This window comes from Hemitrygon akajei, chromosome 15, assembly GCF_048418815.1.
Source record: "Hemitrygon akajei chromosome 15, sHemAka1.3, whole genome shotgun sequence".
In the NCBI taxonomy this organism is placed as follows: domain Eukaryota; kingdom Metazoa; phylum Chordata; class Chondrichthyes; order Myliobatiformes; family Dasyatidae; genus Hemitrygon; species Hemitrygon akajei.
This window is the reverse complement of record NC_133138.1, coordinates 911,575-934,748: the sequence shown is the minus strand read 5'-3', so window position 1 is coordinate 934,748 and position 23,174 is coordinate 911,575. Positions and strand designations below refer to the sequence as shown.

The 23,174-nt window shown below is 45.7% G+C and overlaps 1 protein-coding gene across 2 annotated transcripts in view; it reads right to left on the bottom strand.

The window, feature by feature from the left end:
* The window catches only part of larp1 (La ribonucleoprotein 1, translational regulator), a 233,455-nt gene that overhangs the window by 5,120 nt on the left and 205,161 nt on the right, over positions 1–23,174 (bottom strand). For both annotated transcript variants that reach the window (XM_073067040.1, XM_073067041.1), the window contains exons 15-19: positions 20,188–20,294; positions 18,783–18,940; positions 16,566–16,710; positions 4,444–4,553; positions 2,129–2,256 (exon numbers count right to left, since the gene is read on the bottom strand). In XM_073067040.1, coding sequence (XP_072923141.1) covers positions 2,129–2,256; positions 4,444–4,553; positions 16,566–16,710; positions 18,783–18,940; positions 20,188–20,294 — 648 coding nt within the window. The remainder of the gene's footprint in view (positions 1–2,128; positions 2,257–4,443; positions 4,554–16,565; positions 16,711–18,782; positions 18,941–20,187; positions 20,295–23,174) is intronic.

The window sequence follows — 23,174 nt, the reverse complement described above, 5'->3', positions numbered from 1 at the left end:
AACAGGTAATTAATAATGAAACAACTACTTCATTCTGCTCTCCAATAATTAGTTAAACCTTCAATAATTTTACAACTGAGAAATATGCAAACCCCTTGCATTCTTCCCTAGTGGCATACACACCTGATCTGTTAACAGGACTGAATTAGAGTTCCTTTTATAACTGACTGAATCCCACCTATTGAGTACTGTTGCTCTGACAAATTAATGTATACCCTCCCAAAACCACTGACAAATCTCTCTGCTCACCCATTTTGTTTCATGAGTAACTTGTTCAGATCAGCCAGTTTCCACTTTCCTCCCGAAACAATTCGAATGATAGAATCTGAAGCTCCCCTTTCAATGTTATCCTTATTCACACATTCATCTGACCCAGCCTCCTATTCTAATGCCTAAACATAGAACATAGAATAGTACAGCACATTACAGGCCCTTCAGCCCACAATGTTGTGCTGACCCTCAAACCCTGCCTCACATATAACCCCCCACCTTAAATTCCTCCATATACCTGTCTAGTAGTCTCTTAAACTTCACTAGTGTGTCTGCGTCCACCACTGACTCAGGCAGTGCATTCCACACACCAACCACTCTCTGAGTGAAAAACCTTCCTCTAATATCCCCCTTGAACTTTCCTCCCCTTAACTTAAAGCCATGTCCTCTTGTACTGAGCAGTGGTGCCCTGGGGAAGAGGCGCTCTGTCTATTCCTCTTAATATCCTGTACACCTCTATCATGTCTCCTCTCATCCTCCTTCTCTCCAAAGAGTAAAGTCCTAGCTCCCTTAATCTCTGATCATAATCCATACTCTCTAAACCAGGCAGCATCCTGGTAAATCTCCTCTGTACCCTTTCCAATGCTTCCACATCCTTCCTATAGTGAGGCGACCAGAACTGAACACAGTACTCCAAATGTGGCTTAACTAGAATTTTATAGAGCTGCATCATTACATCGCGCCTCTTAAACTCTGTCCCTTGACTTATGAAAGCTAACATCCCATAAGCTTTCTTAACTACCCTATCTACCTGTGAGGCAACTTTCAGGGATCTGTGGACATGTACCCCCAGATCCCTCTGCTTCTCTACACTACCAAGTATCCTGCCATTTACTTTATACTCTGCCTTGGAGTTTGTCCTTCCAAAGTGTACCACCTCACACTTCTCCAGGTTGAACTCCATCTGCCACTTCTCAGCCCACTTCTGCATCCTATCAATGTCTCTCTGCAATTTTCAACAATCCTCTACACTATCTACAACATCATCAACCTTTGTGTCGTCTGCAAACTTGCCAACCCACCCTTCTACCCCCACATCTAGGTCGTTAGTAAAAATCACGAAAAGTAGAGGTCCCAAGAACAGATCCTTGTGGGACACCACTAGTCACAACCCTCCAATCTGAATGTACTCCCTCCACCACAACCCTCTGCCTTCTGCAGGCAAGCCAATTCTGAATCCACCTGGCCAAACTTCACTGGATCCCATGCCTTCTGACTTTCTGAATAAGCCTACCATGTGGAACCTTGTCAAATGCCTTACTAAAATCCATGTAGGTCACATCCACTGCACTACCTTCATCTATATGCTTGCTACAGTTGCCTGTTTTCTATATCTGGGCATGTAAGGGCAACAGGTCCCCACCACAAGATCTCTATCCCTCTCTACCTTTGACTCATGTTAGATGTAGCTCATGAGCCTTTAATCACATTCACTCCCATCTCCAGACTGCGGCATCTTTGGAAAATCTCGAAACAAAACACCATCCATTACTTCCACAACTCGATCAGGTTATAGTCAAGCAGCACCCACCCCATTCTGCATCCATTCCATCCCTCGGTCTCTCCAGATAAAGACAACTACAGTCAGCTCCGGGTGCTGCAGACGGCCCTACCACAACCTACTCTGCGATTTTGCAGAAACAGGACTGGTTGAGGATTAAACAACCAGGAGGGATGAATGACAGGAGTTCAGTATATATACCATTTAAATACCACTGGACTAGATGTGCCTAGGCCAATATCCCTGATGAAGATGGCGGAGTTCGTCATCGAAACTTTTGGTTAAAATCGACACCAGTACCCAGCTGGAAATCTGAGAAGATTTTGTGGAATGTTTCACATGGTCACTGTTACTTACATCCACCCGGAAATCTTCTAAGCGTTTAAATTTGCTGAGGTATTCCTGAAGTTTTGGGTCGATATCCAGATTCTTAGCTTTTGAATACTTTAGATAGGCCCAGAATTTCTCTAATCCATACAGCTGTCCTAAATTTTCAAACAGAAAACACACAGCACAAACATTACAAATGGTGAATCAGTTGCACATGCCTCAGATATTCTAACTGTCCAATAGATCAGAGTTCCCACAATATCAGCATGATCTCAACACCACACATTCAAAGGTAATTCTCAAGATCGATCCATAGAAAGTCCAAGCACACCATAAAATAAGTAGTAAATTATTTTAGGAAGAGTTATTTACAGCCTGCTCTCCAGCAGTTTAATCAGTCTGCAGCACCCAGTGTGTAAGAACACAACACTGGGCCGGGAGAGGGCCCACATGAGACACACTCCTCAGATCAGAATGAACCAAGCACTTGTGTGTCACTGCTATTCTCACTGGTAGGAAAACCATCTCTTGGATTATACAACACACATTTGCATTTATACAAATTGCATCCGATGCAGTGATTCTGATCCAATAATACACAACTCATGCATCTTCAACAACAATGACACTGTTGACCAGAGATTAAGAGTCACAGAATAATCAAGTTTCTGAAATCATGAGAACATAGATAGCAATAAAAATTGGGGAATCTAAACCATAGGTTTAAGCTGAGGGAGGAAAGATTTAATGAGAATTTAAGCGACTATTCTTTTAAAACAGAGGGCAGTCAGTATATGGAACAAACTGCTCTAGAATGTGGTTCACTAACAGTGTTCAAAAGACAGTTGAACAGGTCCATGGATAGGAAAGGATTTGAGATATTAAGGATAAAACAGTGGTCTGTTTTTCGAGGATGTAACCAGGAAGTTAGACGGGGGAGATCCAGTGGATGTAGTGTACCTCGATTTTCAGAAGGCATTTGATAAGGTCCCACATAGAAGATTGGTGGGTAAAATCAAAGCTCAGGGCATCGGGAGGAAGGCATTGACATGGATAGAAAACTGGTTGGCAGATAGAAAGCAAAGGGTAGCGGTGAATGGGTGTTTCTCGGAATGGCAGGTGGTGACTAGTGGGGTGCCACAGGGCTTGGTATTGGGACCACAGCTGTTTACCATTTACGTTAACGATTTGGATGAAGGCATAGAAAATAGTATCAGCAAATTTGCTGATGATACTAAGCTGGGTGGCAGTGTGACGTGATGAGGATGTTAAGAGAATTCAGGGTGACTTGGATAGGCTGGGTGAGTGGGCAGATACTTGGCAGATGGCGTTTAATGTGAATAAGTGTGAGGTTATCCACTTTGGGAGTAAGAACAGGAAGGCAGATTATTATCTGAACTGTGTAGAGTTGGGTAAAGGAGAAATACAAAGAGATCTCGGAGTCCTTGTTCATCAGTCACTGAAGGTGAATGAGCAAGTGCAGCAGGCAGTGAAGAAGGCTAATGGAATGTTGGCCTTTATTACAAAGGGAATTGAGTACAAGAGCAAGGAAATCCTCTTGCATTTGTACAGAGCCCTGGTGAGACCACACCTGGAGTACTGTGTACAGTTTTGGTCTCCAGGGTTAAGGAAGGACATCCTGGCTGTAGAGGAAGTGCAGCGTAGATTCACGAGGTTAATTCCTGGGATGTCTGGACTGTCTTACGCAGAGAGGTTAGAGAGACTGGGCTTGTACACGCTGGAATTAAGGAGATTGAGAGGGGATCTGATTGAAACATATAAGATTATTAAGGGATTGGACAAGATAGAGGCAGGAAATATGTTCCAGATGCTGGGAGAGTCCAGTACCAGAGGGCATGGTTTGAGAATAAGGGGTAGGTCATTTAGGACAGAGTTAAGGAAAAACTTCTTCTCCCAGAGAGTTGTGGGGGTCTGGAATGCACTGCCTCGGAAGGTAGTGGAGGCCAATTTTCTGGATGCTTTCAAGAAGGAGCTAGATAGGTATCTTATGGATAGGGGAATCAAGGGATATGGGGACAAGGCAGGAACCGGGTATTGATAGTAATTGATCAGCCATGATCTCAAAATGGTGGTGCAGGCTCGAAGGGCCAAATGGTCTACTTCTGCACCTATTGTATTGTCTATTGAACGGGCATCTGATCAGCATGGACCACTTTTTTGCTGTATGACTATTAGTAACAAAATTCCCAGGAACAGTAAGAAAACTAGAATATGCCTGATACCATGACACTGCTGGTGACTCACCATTCCACTCCGTCTAGAATGAAGCAGTCCATGAAATGCAACACAGGTCAGCAGTATTCATTAAAATCACAACTTACCTGCTTCATAATCCACAATGGTTTCTTGCTGGAAATCCTTGAATATCTCCGGTCTAAATTTCCTCTCGAGGCCATAGCTGTAATATCTGAAAAGGCACTCTAGCCCATACCTGAAGCAGACAAACACAGTGTGATCAGAAGCAGGCAAGTCGTCAAGTCACTTTTTATTGTCATTTCGACCATAACTGCTGGTACAGTGCGTAGTAAAAACAAGACAATGTTTTTCAGGACAATGGTGCTACATGAAACAGTACAAAACTAGACTACAGACCTACCCAGGACTGAAAAAGTGCACAACAGTGCAGGCATTACAATAAATAATAAACAAGACAATAGGCACAGTAGAGGGCAGTAAGTTGGTGTCAGTCCAGACTCTGGGTATTGAGGAGTCTGATGGCTTGGGGGAAGAAACTGTTACATAGTCTGGTCATGAGAGCCCGAATTCTTCAGTGGCTTTTCCCAGATGGCAGGAGGGAGAAGAGTTTGTATGAGGGGTTCTTCATAACGCTGTTTGCTTTGCGGATGCAGCGTGTAGTGTAAATGTCTGTAATGGCGAGATGAGAGACCCTGATGATTTTCTCAGCTGACCTCACTATCCGCTGCAGGGTCTTGCGATCCGAGATGGTGCAATTTACGAACCAGGCAGTGATGAAGCTGCTCAGGATACTCTCAACACAACCTCTGTAGAATGTGATGAGGATGGGGGGTGTGAAATGGACCATCCTCAGCCTTCGCAGAAAGTAGAGACGCTGCTGGGCTTTCTTTGCTATGGAGCAGGTGTTGAGGGACCAGGTGAGATTCTCCGCCAGGTGAACACCAAGAAATTTGGTGTTAACGATCTCTACCGAGAAGCCGTTGATATTCAGCGGGGAGTGGTCGCTCCGTGCTCTCCTGAAGTCAACAACCATCTCTTCTGTTTTGTTCACATTCAGAGACAGGTTGTTGGCTCTGCACCAGCCCATCAGCCACTCCTCTCTGTAAGCTGACTTGTCGTTCTTGCTGATGAAACCCACCACGGTCATGTCATCAGCGAACTTGATGATGTGGTTCGAGCTGTGTGTTGCAGGACAGTCGTGGGTCAGCAGAGTGAACAGCAGTGGACTGAGCACGCAGCCCTGGGGGGCCCCTGTGCTCAGTGTGATGGTGTTGGAGATGCTGCTCCCGATCCGGACTGACTGAGGTCTCCCAGTCAGGAAGTCTAGTATCCAGTTGCAGAGGGAGGTGTTTAGGCCCAGTAGGCTCAGCTTTCCAATCAGTTTCCGAGGAATGATTGTGTTGAATGCTGAACTGAAGTCTATGAACAGCATTCGGACGTACATGTCTTTTTTGTCCAGGTGGATTAGGGCCAGGTGGAGGGTGGTGGCAATGGCGCCGTCTGTTGAACAGTTGGGACGGTATGCAAACTGCAGGGGGTCCAGTGAGGGGGGCAGCAGGGTCTTGATGTGCCTCATGACGAGCCTCTTGAAACACTTCATGATGATGGATGCGAGTGCAACGGGACGGTAGTCATTTAGGCAGGACGCTGAAGACTTCTTCAGCACGGGGACGATGGTGGCGGCCTTGAAGCACATTGGAAAGAAGGTGCTGCTCGGGGAGGTGTTGAAGATGTCAGCGAGAATGTCTGCTAACTGGTCTGCACATTCTCCAAGCACTCTACCAGGAATGTTGTCTGGTCCAGCAGCCTTCCGTGGGTTGACCCTGCACAGGGTTCTCCTCACATCGGCCACGGTGAGACACAGCACCTGGTCATTTGGAGGAGGGGTGGACTTCCTCACCGCCACGTCATTTTTCGCCTCAAAACAAGCGTAAAAGTTATTCAGCGCATCTGGGAGGGAGACATCACCCGCACAGTCAGGTGGTGATGTCCTCAATACCCTTCCACAGTGGAGAGGTAAACAGCAACAATCTTCCATGAGAGTTCATTACCAGACTTGCCCTTGTCCCCCTAAAGACCTCCTCCGTCTTCCCATCTTCCAAAATACCCAAAGGTAATAGTTCATTAGATATAGGAGCAGAATTAGGCTATTCTATCATGGCTGATTTATTATCCCTCTGAACCCCATTCTCCACTTTCACCCTGACCAAAAGAACCTATCAGCCTCTGCTTTAAATATACTCAATAACTTGGCTTCCACAGCCATCCATAAGATCATAAGACACAGGAGCAGAATTAGACCATTCAGCCCATCAAGTCTGCTCTGCCATTCCATAATGGCTGATCCCAGATCCCACTCAAACCCATACATCTGCCTTCTCAACATATCCTTTGATACTCTGATGATCAGGGAACTATCTACTTCCGCATTAAATGCACTCATGAACTTGGCCTGTGAGTCTGTGGCAGAGCATTCCACAGATTCACTACTCTCTGGCTAAAAAAAAACTCCTTACTTCTGTTCTATAAGTTCACCCCACAATCTTGAGGCTGTGCCCTCTGGTTCTGGATACCCCCATCATAGGAAACATCCTCTCCACACCCACCCTATCTAGTCTTTTCAACGTTCAGTAAGTTTCAATGAGGTCCCCCCTGCATTTTCTAAATTCCAGTGAGTACAGGCCCAAAACTGCCAAACACTCCTTATAGCTTAACCCCTTCATTCCCAGGATCATCCTCGTAAACCTCCTCTGGACTCTCTCCAATGACATGTTCTTTTTGAAATATTTGGCTCAAAACCGTTGACGATACTCGAAGTGCGGCTTGACTAGTGCCAGTATTAACTCCTTGCTTTTATATTCTATTCCCCATGAAATAATTGCCAATAAATTGCATTTGCCTTAATTTATCGTAATTACTTTTTTAAACCTTCCCTGAGTGATCCAATTTTTTTTTACTTTGGAAAAATAAAGGTATTAATTCTTTTTTGGATTTATTTAAAGGAGGCAGATTGATGTCTTTTGAACAATTAGTCGATAAATATTCTCTCTCATATTCACACTTTTTACAATACCTTCAAGTTAGACACTTTTTACAAAAATATTTAAGTAATTTCCCTTACATAATGGAGGCTGACCTGTTAGATACTATTATGAGTATGAACCCTTCGATGAAAGGTTCTATTGGAAGAATTTATAATTTATTATTACAAAGGGATAAGCGTCCTTTACTTAAGATTAAACAGGATTGGGAGAAGGAACTCAATTTGACTTTTATATGGGAGGATTGGACGCAGATTCTGAAGCTGGTTAACTCTTCTTCAATCTGTGCTAGTCATTCACTGATTCAATTTAAAATTGTACATCATTACCATTTGATGAAGGAGAGACTTTCTAAAATATTTCCCAATTTTGACAAGTTTTGTGATAGATGTAAAACTGAGATAGCTACACTGACACATATGTTCTGGTCATGTTCTATACCAAAACAGTTTTGGAAGTCAGTCTTTTCGACAATTTCTAAAGCACTCAGAATCAACTTACAACCTAATAAATTGACTGTGCTTTTTGGAATAATTCCTCAAAATATCCATGATATTTCTGTGTCTGACCAACATGTTATTACGTTTGTTACATTGATAGCTAGGAGGGCCATCTTGTTGAAATGGAAGGATATATCAGCTCCTACTTTGTCACAATGGTTCTCTCAAGTGATGCTGTGTCTTAGCTTGGAGATAATTAGAAGTCGAACCTTTGAACCTTTATTTGATTTTGAGGAGAGATGGGGCTCATTTGCTTGTTATTATCATTTGAGTTAACTGATAGATTTTCTCCACGATCTAATTGTGTTTTTTTTGATATATTTTTCTTTCTTGTTGGCAGTTTGATGTTTATTTTTAGAAGCTTTCTGTATGACTCATGGCTCCGGGGTTGTACTCCCAATGGGTTTCTCTTTTTCTCTCACTTTTCTTGCTTAGTAGGGTTTTTTTTAATTCACAAATCTTTGATGTACCTGTGTTATTTTTGAATAATAATAATAAAAAGGAAATTGCATTTGCCTTCTTTACCACAGACTCAACCTGTAAATTAACCTTCTGGGAGTCCTACATGAGGATTCCAAGTCCCTCTGCACCTCTGATGTTTGAACCTTCTCCCCATTTAGACCATTGCCTGTACTATTGTTCCTTTTACCAAAATGCATTATCGTACATTTCCCAACACTATGTTCCATCTGACACTTTTTTGCCCGTTCTTCCGATTGGCAAGTGCCTTCTGCAATTGCATTGCTTCCTCAGCACTACCTACTACTCTACTTATCTTCGTATCATCTGCAAACTTTGCCACAATGCCATCAATTCCATTATCTGAATCACTGACAAACAATGTGAAAATTAGCGGTCCCAATACTGACTCCTGAGGAACACCACTAGCCACTGGCAGTTAATCTTTAGGGAATTCTGTGAGGACTCCCGTCCCTTTGTACCAAAGATTTCTGAATTTCCACCATTTAGAAAACAGCTTATGCCATGATTCCTTTTACAAAAGTGTATAATTATACACTTTCATGCACTACATTCCATCTGCCACTTCTTTCCCATTTCCCTAATCAGTCTAAGTGCTTCTGCAGATTCCCTGCTTCCTCAACATGACCTGCCCCTCCAACTATCTTCATATCGTCTACAGATCTGGCCAAAGCCATCAATTCCATCATTCAAATCAATGACATATAACGTGAAAGAGGTGGTCCCAGCACCGACTCCTGCGAATCACCACTAATCACCAGCAGCAAACCCAGACAAAGCTCCCTTTATTCTGACTCTTTGCCACCTGCCAGTCAACTAATCTTCTATCCATGCTAGAATCTTTCCAGTAATATCATAAACTCTTATCTTCTTAAGCAGCCTCATGTGCAAGTACCTTGTCAAAGGCCTGCTGAAAATCCAAATAAACAACAACCACTGAGTCTTGTCTGTCCAGTCTATTTCCTGAAAGAATTCCAACATATCCGTCAGGCAAGATTTTTTCCTTAAGGAAACCATGCTGTCTTTGGCCTATTTCATCATGTGCCTCCACATACACCAAAACTTCATGCTTAATAATGGACTCCAACATCTTCCCAAACAATGAGATCAGGCTAACTGGCCTATAATTTCCTTTCTTCTTCTTCTCTTCCTTCTTCAAAAGAAGAGTGACATTTGCAACTTTCCAGTCCTCAGGAATCATTAGATTCTGGAATGGTTCCAGAAAGATAAGCAATGCCTACTCAATCTCTTCAGGTATCACTTTCAGAAAACTGGGGTGCAGTCTGTCTGGTCTAGGAGACTCATCTACCTTTAGAATTTACAGCTACCACATTCAGATCCCTGAAAACATGACATATCACTTAGTTCTTAATCTTAATGTGTTTAGAATTCAACCATTCCACTAATTGCCAAATACTATCTTTCTCCTTAGTGTGCACAGTGAAAATGTTCATTGAAGACATACTTAAATTTTTGTATTCACGGCTCAGCCCCCAGGCATTGCTCATCATAGATTGCTGATGAACTGTTTGGGCCACGTCAGAGAGTTAACTATATTGGTCCGTCTGTAAGAATAGCAGTTGTCATCCCATTAAAGACATCAGTGAACTAGGCCACACAGTGCTGTGCACATCACTACTTATGCCCAGACTGTTTAACAACCACAGCTTACATCATGAAATTGAAATTCTGGCCTCCAGGTTATTTGCCCAGTAATTTAAATGTGCTTCTTCAATTACACCTGATTAGACGAGTTTCAATAAGGTATCACATAAAATGTAATAAAAAGAATTTCAAACACATGGGATTGGAGCTAATATACCGGCATGGATTAAACACTGGTGAACACAGAGGTCAGAGAGGTCACACAATAGATTGCAAGGATTGACATGAGGATCCTCTGCTGATGGTCAAGAGCAATGAGAAGAAAGATGTCAATTCCACTAAAACTATACTGATGAAATAGCTGGGAAGCACACTCTGAAATGGGATGTGCGGTGATGGCAGAGGCCTCAGAGATATACTGAAAGAACGGGCAAGGATAAACAAGATCATTGGACTTGGTTGCAGATGATGACACACAGCTTGTTGTGAACAGCTGAGCAGCCACAATGACTCATAACATCTCATTTCTTTAACCATACATAACACTTCAGGTGAGTCACTAACGCCCTCACTGACCTCAAGGCAACTGCCACCACACAACCCACTGACCTCGGTAAACATCAGGAACCGTCACCACTCCCATTGACCCCGGTAAACAACAGGAACCGTCACCACTCCCATTGACCCCGGTAAACATCAGGAACCATCACCACTCCCACTGACCCCGGTAAACACCAGGAACCGTCACCACTCCCACTGACCCCGGTAAACATCAGGAACCGTCACCACTCGCACTGACCCCGGTAAACATCAGGAATTGTCACCACTCCCACTGACCCCGGTAAACATCAGGAACTGTCACCCCACCCACTGACCCCGGTAAAAATCAGGAACTGTCACCCCACCCACTGACCCCGGTAAACAACAGGAACCGTCACCACTCCCATTGACCCCGGTAAACATCAGGAACCATCACCACTCCCACTGACCCCGGTAAACACCAGGAACCGTCACCACTCCCACTGACCCCGGTAAACATCAGGAACCGTCACCACTCGCACTGACCCCGGTAAACATCAGGAATTGTCACCACTCCCACTGACCCCGGTAAACATCAGGAACTGTCACCCCACCCACTGACCCCGGTAAAAATCAGGAACTGTCACCCCACCCACTGACCCCGGTAAACATCAGGAACTGTCACCCCACCCACCTACCCCGGTAAACAACAGGAACCGTCACCACTCCCACTGACCCCGGTAAACATCAGGAACCGTCACCACTCCCACTGACCCCGGTAAACATCACGGACTGACACCACTCCCACTGACACCAGTAAACAACAGGAACTGTCACCACTCCCACAGACCCCGGTAACCATCAGGAACTGACACCACTCCCACTGACACCAGTAAACATCAGGAACTGTCACCACTCCCACTGACCCCGGTAAACATCAGGAACTGTCACCACTCCCACTGACACCAGTAAACATCAGGAACCGTCACCACTCCCACTGACCCTGGTAAACATCAGGAATTGTCACCACTCCCACTGACCCCGGTAAACATCAGGAACTGTCACCCCACCCACTGACCCCGGTAAAAATCAGGAACTGTCACCCCACCCACTGACCCCGGTAAACATCAGGAACTGTCACCCCACCCACTGACCCCGGTAAACAACAGGAATCGTCACCACTCCCACTAATCCCGGTAAACATCACGAACTGACACCACTCCCACTGACACCAGTAAACAACAGGAACTGTCACCACTCCCACAGACCCCGGTAACCATCAGGAACTGACACCACTCCCACTGACCCCGGTAAACATCAGGAACCGTCACCACTCCCACTGACCCCGGTAAACATCAGGAACCGTCACCACTCCCACTGACCCCGGTAAACATCAGGAACTGTCACCACTCCCACTGACCCCGGTAAAAATCAGGAACGGATACCACTCCCACTGACCCTGGTAAACATCAGGAACCGACACCACTCCCACTGACCCCGGTAAACATCAGGAACCGTCACCACTCCCACTGACCCCAGTAAACAACAGGAACTGTCACCACTCCCACTAATCCCGGTAAACATCACGAACTGACACCACTCCCACTGACACCAGTAAACAACAGGAACTGTCACCACTCCCACAGACCCCGGTAACCATCAGGAACTGACACCACTCCCACTGACACCAGTAAACATCAGGAACTGTCACCACTCCCACTGACCCCGGTAAACATCAGGAACTGTCACCACTCCCACTGACACCAGTAAACATCAGGAACTGTCACCACTCCCACTAATCCCGGTAAACATCAGGAACCGTCACCACTCCCACTGACACCAGTAAACATCAGGAACCGTCACCACTCCCACTGACCCTGGTAAACATCAGGAATTGTCACCACTCCCACTGACCCCGGTAAACATCAGGAACTGTCACCCCACCCACTGACCCCGGTAAACATCAGGAACTGTCACCCCACCCACTGACCCCGGTAAACAACAGGAATCGTCACCACTCCCACTAATCCCGGTAAACATCACGAACTGACACCACTCCCACTGACACCAGTAAACATCAGGAACCGTCACCACTCCCACTGACACCAGTAAACATCAGGAACCGTCACCACTCCCACTGACCCCGGTAAACATCAGGAATTGTCACCACTCCCACTGACCCCGGTAAACATCAGGAACTGTCACCCCACCCACTGACCCCGGTAAACATCAGGAATTGTCACCACTCCCACTGACCCCGGTAAACATCAGGAACTGTCACCCCACCCACTGACCCCGGTAAAAATCAGGAACTGTCACCCCACCCACTGACCCCGGTAAACATCAGGAACTGTCACCCCACCCACTGACCCCGGTAAACAAAAGGAACCGTCACCACTCCCACTGACCCCGGTAAACATCAGGAACTGTCACCACTCCCACTGACCCCGGTAAACATCAGGAACCGACACCACTCCCACAGACCCCGGTAAACATCAGGAACTGTCACCACTCCCACTGACCCCGGTAAACATCAGGAACCGTCACCACTCCCACTGACCCTGGTAAACATCAGGAACCGTCACCACTCCCACTAATCCCGGTAAACATCAGGAACTGACACCACTCCCACAGACCCCGGTAAACATCAGGAACCATCACCACTCCCACTGACCTCGGTAAACATCAGGAACCGTCACCACTCCCACTGACCCTGGTAAACATCAGGAACCGTCACCACTCCCACTGACCCCGGTAAACATCAGGAACCGTCACCACTCCCACTAATCCCGGTAAACATCAGGAACTGACACCACTCCCACAGACCCCGGTAAACATCAGGAACCATCACCACTCCCACTGACCTCGGTAAACATCAGGAACTGTCACCACTCCCACTGACCCCGGTAAACATCAGGAACTGTCACCACTCCCACTGACCCCGGTAAACATCAGGAACTGTCACCACTCCCACTGACCCCGGTAAACATCAGGAACTGACACCACTCCCACTGACCCCGGTAAACATCAGGAACCGTCACCACTCCCACTGACCCCGGTAAACATCAGGAACTGTCACCCCATCCATTGACCCCGGTAAACATCAGGAACCGTCACCACTCCAACTGACCTTGGTAAATATCAGGAACTGTCAACACTCCCACTGACCCCGGTAAACATCAGGAACCGTCACCCCACCCAATGACCCCGGTAAACATCAGGAACCGTCACCCCACCCACTGACCCCGGTAAACATCAGGAACTGTCACCACTCCCACTGACCCCGGTAAACATCAGGAACTGTCACCCCACCCACTGACCCCAGTAAACATCAGGAACCGTCACCCCACCCAATGACCCCAGTAAACATCAGGAACCGTCACCCCACCCACTGACCCCGGTAAACATCAGGAACTGTCACCACTCCCACTGACCCCGGTAAACATCAGGAACTGTCACCCCACCCACTGACCCCAGTAAACATCAGGAACCGTCACCCCACCCACTGACCCCGGTAAACATCAGGAACTGTCACCCCACCCACTGACCCCAGTAAACATCAGGAACCGACACCACTCCCATTGACCCCGGTAAACATCAGGAACTGTCACCACTCCCACTGACCCCGGTAAACATCAGGAAGTGACACCACTCCCAGTGACCCCGGTAAACATCAGGAACTGTCACCCCACCCACTGACCCCAGTAAACATCAGGAACCGTCACCCCACCCAATGACCCTGGTAAACATCAGGAACTGTCACCCCACCCACTGACCCCGGTAAACATCAGGAACTGACACCACTCCCAGTGACCCCGGTAAACATTAGGAACCGTCACCACTCCCACTGACCCCGGTAAACAACAGGAACTGTCACCACTCCCACTGACCCCGGTAAACATCAGGAACCGTCACCACTCCAACTGACCTCGGTAAACATCAGGAACTGTCACCACTCCCACTGACCCCAGTAAACATCAGGAACCGACACCACTCCCACTGACCCCGGTAAACATCAGGAACCATCTCCACTCCCACTGACCCCGGTAAACATCAGGAACTGTCACCACTCCCACTGACCCCGGTAAATATCAGGAACCGTCACCACTCCAACTGACCTCGGTAAACATCAGGAACTGTCACCACTCCCACTGACCCCAGTAAACATCAGGAACCGACACCACTCCTACTGACCCCAGTAAACATCAGGAACCATCACCACTCCCACTGACCCCGGTAAACATCAGGAACTGACACAACACCCACTGACACCAGTAAACATGAGGAAGTGTCACCACTCCCACTGACCCCAGTAAACATCAGGAACCATCACCACTCCCACTGACCCCGGTAAACATCAGGAACTGACACAACACCCACTGACACCAGTAAACATGAGTAAGTGTCACCACTCCCACTGACCCTGGTAAACATCAGGAACTGACACCACTCCCACTGACCCCGGTAAACATCAGGAACCGTCACCACTCCCACTGACACCAGTAAACATCAGGAACTGACACAACACCCACTGACCCCGGTAAACATCAGGAACCGTCACCACTCCCACTGATACCAGTAAACATGAGGAAGTGTCACCACTCCCACTGTCCCCGGTAGACATCAGGAACCGACACCACTCCCACTGACCCCGGTAAACATCAGGAACTGACACAACACCCACTGACACCAGTAAACATCAGGAACTGTCACCACTCCCACTGATACCAGTAAACATGAGGATGTGTCACCACTTCCACTGACCCTGGTAAACATCAGGAACTGACACCACTCCCACTGACCCCGGTAAACATCAGGAACTGACACCACTCCCACTGACCCCGGTAAACATCAGGAACCATCACCACTCCCACTGACCCCGGTAAACATCAGGAACCGACACCACTCCCACTGACCCCGGTAAACATCAGGAACCGTCACCACTCCCACTGACCCCGGTAAACATCAGGAACTGTCACTCCACCCATTGACCCCGGTAAACATCAGGAACCGACACCCGTAAACATCAGGAACCATCACCACTCCCACTGACCTCAGGGAACACCAGGAAATGACTCCAGTTGAAATTCTCTGTTGATTCAGCAACAGATGGATGTATCAAGAGAGACTGCGAAGATGAATACAAGGGCCTGTTGGAGGACTTTGTCAAATGGTGTAAGCTGAATCATCTGCAGCTCAACATCAGTAAGACAAAAATGTTGATGGACTTTAGGAAGGCTAAGCCTGCATTGCTCCCTGTTACTATTGGATGGTGAGGATGTGGTTGTGATGAGGACCTACTAGTACCCAGGGTGCACCTGGTGTCAGACTTGAGTGGAACACCAACACAGAGGATATGTACAAGAAGGGCCAGTCACCTCTATTTCCTGAAGAGACTGATGTCCTTTGGTGTATGCTGGCCTCTCCTTCACATGTCCTACTAGTCTGCTGTCGCCAGTCCACTCTTTGATTCAGTGTTGTACTGGGGTATTGGCATCAACATCAGTGATGCTGCAGACTCAATAAAATGACTAGAAAGCTAGCTCTGTTATAAGAATCAAACTGATCACACTGGAGGCTGTGGTAGAACAAAGGTCCCTACGGAAAATCCTGGCAATTCTGGACAATGTTTCTAACCCTTTGCATGTCACCTTGGCTGAACAGAGGAGCACTTTTAGTAATCGAGTCAGACAACTGCACTGCTTCAAGTAGCGCTATATGACATCATTCTTACTCTCGGCCATTAGGCTCTACTATGAGTCAACCTATAGCCAGGGAAGTGATGACCCCCTTCTGTTACATTGTGGTAACATTTTTTTTATTCTTTCTACTTCTCTTCTAATATTTATATCTGTACACACATAATGCTACTGTAACACTGTAATTTCTTTTTGGGATCAATAAAGTATCTGTCTATATATCTATACATCAGGAACAATAGAGTGGCCATTTGTGGTTCTGTACTGAAGATCAAGGTTTTGGCACCCCAAGTACCAGGAAGACATCTTGCACTTCTTTCGCATTGGTTTCTGTCCAAGTGCTGAACAAACAAAGATAAAGAGGGTGTTGTATGCTGAGAGTGAAGTACCCTTCATTGGTTACCTGTAACCTTCATCCCCATCCTCTATTGACAGCTGCTTGAATTCTTCATACATCTTCCTGTTGAAATGATCTCTCAGGAAGAAGGACCAGAATCGGAAAAGGGTGTTCATTTCCTGAGACTGTCCTATTCCCAATCTCTTTCTCTCTGTGGGAGAAGAACAAGTCAGTGGATGGCAGCTGCATTTAATGGCTGAGCAATTGAACAGACAGCAACTATACCTGGATGGTCACACACACCTGAAAAACTATTGACATTTATAATTCTACATCAAGGACATAAGAACCATGAGCAAAAACAGATAATCGACTCCCACTGAATCTGATCAGGGCCAATCCCATCCTACTCTCAGTGCTACTTTCTCACTCTCTCCCCACAATCATCCACCCTTTTGAATGTCTCTCAATCTCTGATCTGAATATATTCAATGATTGTTCCTATATAGACAACCCCATTCCTATTGTTTAGATGTATTCTTTTCAAATCCTAACTCTCCCTGAGTAGTCAGTTCACAGCTTTGGTCACTTTGCAACCCCCATCATCATCAGCAATCACTTGTAGTTGAGTATGATTCTTCTCCTGGTGGTTGATCTGGTCACTTGTGGGTCTTAAGATGACTAAAGAGGCCGATCTGTGAACAACAGTCCTATTGCAGTGTTGACAGGTGTAGGTCATTGAAGTGGATGTAGGCTGGAGGAACAACACCTTATATTCCATCTGGGTAGCCTCCAAACTGATGGCATGAATGAAGAATTCTCAAACTTCTTGTAATGATCACCACCCCCCTCACCATTCCCCATCCACTTCTGCCTCTCTCACCTTACCTTCTTGCCTGTCCACCATCTCCCTCTGCTGCTCCTTCCCCCCCTTTTCCTCTCCTATTAGATTCCCCCTTCTCCAGCCTTGTATCTCTTTTACCTATCAACTTCCCAGTTCTTAACTTCACCCCTACCCCTCCCAGTTTCACCTATCACCTTGTGTTTCTCCCTCTGCCCCCCACCTTTTAACTCCTCATCAGCTTTCTTCCTCCAGTCCTACTGAAGGGTCTCAGCCCGAATTGTACTTTTTTTCATAAATGCTGCCTGGCCTGCTGAGTTCCGCCAGCATTTTGTGTATTGTGTGGTGGCTTTAGCTGGTTGGGCTTTTACCAGTCTCTCCTTACGATGAAGCCACTTAGTCTTGGCACGCTGGAGGTATTCTTCGAGCTGTGCAGTTCCCTCACAGACTGTCCTTCTCCAGGTTTCCTTATCCTTGCTAATTTCTTCCATGCATTCAGGTCGATGTGGGATTTCCTCAGGTGGCTCTTGATATTGTCCTTGTTCTACATTTTCTGCCCTCCAGGAGTGACCAAACAGGAGTTGCTTAGGGAGGCGGGAGTCAGGCATACTGATGACGTGGCCGACCCATCGTAATTGACATTGAGTCATGATTGTGGCTATGGACTTAGCTTCCTCTAAGATGGCCCAACTCTATGCAACCACATCAGACCAGACACATCTATATGTTCTTCTTACCAATGGCATTTACTGTTAGCCATTAATTCTACCCCATTATTTTCCTCACTTGGACTCTATTTACCATTTTCTTGTACACTGTTCCTTCCTGGTAAATTTGGTTATTGCTAGTCTGTTTTGCACTGCATTATTCTTTCTCCTTTCTCTTATCCCTAAGTACCCCTTTTACTAAACCTAGATAATTATCTGAATTGTTAACTCAAAATGGTGCCCACTGTGAGTTTAATGGAAAACACCAATAACTATGGTGAATTTCATCAGTGCTTGTGATTGGAAAGAACTTCCACGATGATCAGATCAGTTTCCAGAAGATCCAGCAAAACAGCACAAATGTGCAATACCACTAAGCATCTAAGTGATACAAATTAGATCACAGCCTGAAGATAGCTCAAGTGTCTAAATTCAATGGGGTTCACCTCTGCAGATGACAATAAACTCGGCAATTTGACCTACCCAATTTGCACCAAGGAGCACAGAGGATTGTTGATATATTATTGACTATGCAAGAGTCTTATTAATGACAACACTGCAACCAAACCAATAACAATACATGCAACCATCATGTGCAAACACGGGTCCTGTAATGAGGACCAGGCAACAAATCCAGGGTCTGGCTGGCTCAGCACCCACACAAGGACCCTTGGTGAATTCAAACTGTTGTGGTAAATTGGCACACTGAAACAGTTAGATCTTCTTAGGACCTACCATTTAGACATCTCCTGCGAAACTTGTGATAAACATGCTGTGTGAATCCGTTCTCCTTCAATAGCTCATGGGAGGGGTGCTGGAACTTGGGAAGAGATTGTGGCGTGCAACCATAATTACCAGCCACTGGAATTCCTTCAGAAGGACTGGCATTTGAACTGTGAAATAACAAAATTTATTGTTTAACATCTAGTAATGACACAAAGACTGGATATAAAAAACTTGGCCTCTCTACCAAATTTCCTCGCTGATATTAATCATCTTCAAACAGCAGGGCCCGGAACAATTTGCCACAGCAGGGCTGAGTCCTAATGCGAGGTTCAGACAATTTAAATACCGGCCCAGATAGTCAGCGGGCTACTCTCTCCACAAAGCTAAGGCTGTGACACTGCCCCTGGCTGCTGTGCTTTGTGTCTGTGGACTTTGCAGTGACTTGCCCCACTAACATGCTGAACTGAATACCAATGCTTTGGGCCTACTCCAGGAACTTGGATCTCAAGACTCAATTTGATTCGGAATGGTGTTGTTGCTTGTTTCTATTGTTGACATGCTATGTTTTGTGTTTTTCCTCTTTCTCTGTGAGCACTGGAGTTTGGTCTTTTTTTAAAAAATTGAGTTATTTCGGGTTCCTTGCTTTGTGACTGCCTGTAAGCAAACAAGTCTCAAGGTTGCATAATTTATACATTTTTTGAATATAAATGCACTTTGAATCTTTCAATCCAAAGACAGATGGGTTAGTTGGTTAACTGGTCAATGCAAATTGTCCTGTGACTAAGCTAGGGTTAAATAGGTGGGTTGTTGGGCAGCTTGGCTTGTTGGCCTGTACCTCTAAATAAAGATAAGCACAGGTGTTTTCCAAAAGCTTTATGTCTCATCCACCCAACAATGCACAGTGTTATTTATTTGCACATTGTCTAAGTAGCTTCACTCTAATGAACTCAATTGCAATCATCCTATTACACCTGTTATTCCCAGGCTAATCCATCACTCCCCACCGTACTTTTATCCCACAATCATCATCATATTACACCCATTATCCCTAGAAACCCCAACACACATCCACTGAAACATTACCCCCACAATCACCATTGTACTACACTTGTTAACACCAGGCTACACCCCCCACCACTCACCCACTGAAAAGTTACCCCCAAAATCATCACTGTCTTACTCCCGTTATCCCCAGGCTACCTCACCACACACCCACTGAAACATTATTCCACAATGATCATCGTATTATTCCCATTATCCCCAGGTGGGTACTCCCACCACTCACCAACTGAAACTTTACCCCTAGAAACAGCACTCAGACCCAGCACTCCACACACCCACCCTTCATTACACAAAAAATTATTTTAAGTCAATTTTAGTAGAAACGAATATAAAGGAGGAGTTTTGCTCTAACCTGAAGGAGGATGCCCTCGGTCTATGCTCTCTTGAGTCCATCACCCACCCCACATGGCTCTCCAGAGGGGGGTTTGAGCTGTGCCTCGTCTTGCGTTTGCGGGGCGTCTGTAACAAACATCCATAACTCCGTCACTCAAAAGAATGAATGCGGTGGCCCATGTTCTACGGAGTAGCAGTTGTGTGAATCAGTTTAACAAACGACAAGTAAACAGTGGGGTAGAGAAATGCAATGACTGGAAAAAGACTTGTGGACAACAATTCACTCATCAATAGACTATAACACCATAATACATAGGAGCAGAATTAAGCCATTTGCCCTGTTGAGTCTGCTCTGTCATTCAATCATGGCTGCTCCTTTTTTCCCCTTCTCAGCCTCACTTCCTGACCTTTGATGCCATGTCCAATCGAGATCCTATCAAGCTCTGCCTTAAATACACCCAGCAACCTGGCCTCCACAGTTGCCTGTGCTAATAAGCTCCACAAAATCACCACCTACTGGCTAAAAATTTTCTCCGTATCTCTGTTTTGAAAGGGCACCCCTCTATCCTGAGGCTGTGCCCTCTTATCCTAGACTCCCCCACAATGGGAAACATCCTTTCCACATCTACTTTTACTAGGCCTTTCAACACTTGAAATGTTTCAATGAGAACCACCCTCCAACTCATCTTTCTAAATTCCAGCAAGTACAGACCCAGAGCTATTAAACATTCTTTGTATAATAACCCTTTTGATGATGGAAAGCATCAAGTTGGACAAGTCACCGGGACTGGACGAAATATATCACAGGCTACTGTGGGAGGCGAGGGAGGAGATTGCTGAGCCTCTGGCAATGATTTTTGCATCATCAATGGGGATGGCAGAGGTTCTGGAGGATTGGAGGGTTGCAGATGTTGTTATTCAAAAAAAAGAGTAGAAATAGCCCAGGAAGTTATAGACCAGTGAGACTTTCAGTAGTTGGTAAGTTGATGGAAAAGATTCCGAGGCAGGATTTATGAACATTTGGAGCTGCATAATATGATTAGGAATAGTCAGCATGGCTTTGTCAAAGGCAGGTTGTGCCTTACAAGCCTGGTTGAATTTCTTGAGGATGTGACTAAACATATTGATGAAGGTAGAGCAGTAGAAATGGTGTACATGGATTTCAGCATGGCATTTGATAAGGTACCCCATGCAAGGCTTATTGAGAAAGTGACTTAACCTGTAAATATACTTGGGGATTTTTTTTTAAACAAAAACAAGCTTGCACACAGAAAGCAAAGGGTGTTGCAGACGGGTCATATTCTCTGTGGAGGTTGGTCAGCAGTGGTGTGCCTCAGTGATAGGTTCTGGGACCCTTTCTCTTTGTTATGTTTATAAATGACCTGGATGAGGAAGTGGAGGGATGGGTTAGTTAACATATATGTCAAACTCAAGGCCCGCGGGCCAAATCCGGCCCGCGGTGGAATTATCTTTGGCCCGCGAGATAATATCTAATTACTATTAAAGCTGGCCCCAGTAATCGAAGCACCTATGGCGTATGATATGGCTAATGCTGAGTTTATTCAGGTACCAGGTTTTCAGGGTTTTTAGTGTTTATTTGGCAGTCTTCTTCATAAGAAACGGAATTTGTAAAGTGAAACACTTTGTAGTTATAGCAGAGACTGAGACACATGAGAGCAGGCTGAAAAAACGGAGGCAACGAAAGCTGCGTTCGCGCGCGTCTGACTGATCCGGCCCGCATGAAGCTGCATTTTGCTCAATCCGGCCCGTGACCTAAAATGAGTTTGACACCCCTGGGTTAGTAAATTTGCTGATGACACAAAGGTTGGAGGTGTTGTGGATAGTGTTGTGGGCTGTCAGACGTTACAGCGGATGGACTTTAACCCAGATAAGTGTGAGGTAGCATATTTTGGTAGGTCAAATATGATGGCAGAATACAGTATTAATGGTAAGACTCCTGGCAGTGTGGAGGATCAGAGGGATCTTGGGGTCCGAGTCCATAGGACACTCAAAGCTGCTGTGCAGGTTGACTGTGTGGTTAAGAAGGCATACACTGTATTGGCCTTCATCAACCGTGGGATTGAGTTCAAGAGCCGAGAGGTAATGTTACAACTATATAGGACCCTGGTCAGACCCCATTTGGAGTACTGTGTTCAGTTCTGGTCACCTCACTACAAGAAGGATGTGGAAACTATAGAAAGGGTGCAGAGGAGATTTACAAGGATGTTGCCTGGATTATGGAACATGCCTTATGAGAATAGGTTGAGTGAACTTGGCCTTTTCTCCTCAGAGTGTCAGAGGACGAGAGGTGACCTGATAGAGGTGTATAAGATGATGAGAGGAATTGATCGTGTGGATTGTCAGAGGCTTTTCCCCAGGGCTGAAATGGCTAACAAGAGGGCACAGTTTTAATGTGCTTGGAAGTAGGTCCAGAGGAGATGTCAGGAGTAAGATTTTTTTAACTGCAGAGTGGTGAGTGCATGGAATGGGTGCCTGCGACGGTGGTGGAGGCGTATACAATAAGGTCTTTAAAAAAATTCTTGGATAAGTACATGGAGCTTAGAAAAATAGAGGGCTATGGGTAACCCTAGGTAAATTTTAAAGTAACTACATGTTCGGCACAGCATTTTGAGCCAAAGGGCCTTTATTGTGCTGTAGGTTTTCTATGTTCTATGCTCTTTCATTCTCAGAAACATCCTTTTGAATCTGCTGAGCCCTCTCCAATGCCAGCACATCTTTTCTTAGATGAAGAGCTCAAAATTGTTTAAAATACTCAAGGTGAGGCCTCACCAGTGCCTTATAAAGCTTCAGTATCACATTCCTGTACTTGTACTCTGTACCTCTAAAACTGCATTTGCATGTCACACCACCAACTCTACCTGCATGTTAATCTTTAGAATCTCTGCTCAGACTCCCAAGTCCCTTTGCACCTCAGATTTTTGGATTTTCTCCCTATTGAAAAAATGGGTCTGCAGGTTTATTTCTAACTACCAAAGTGCATGAACA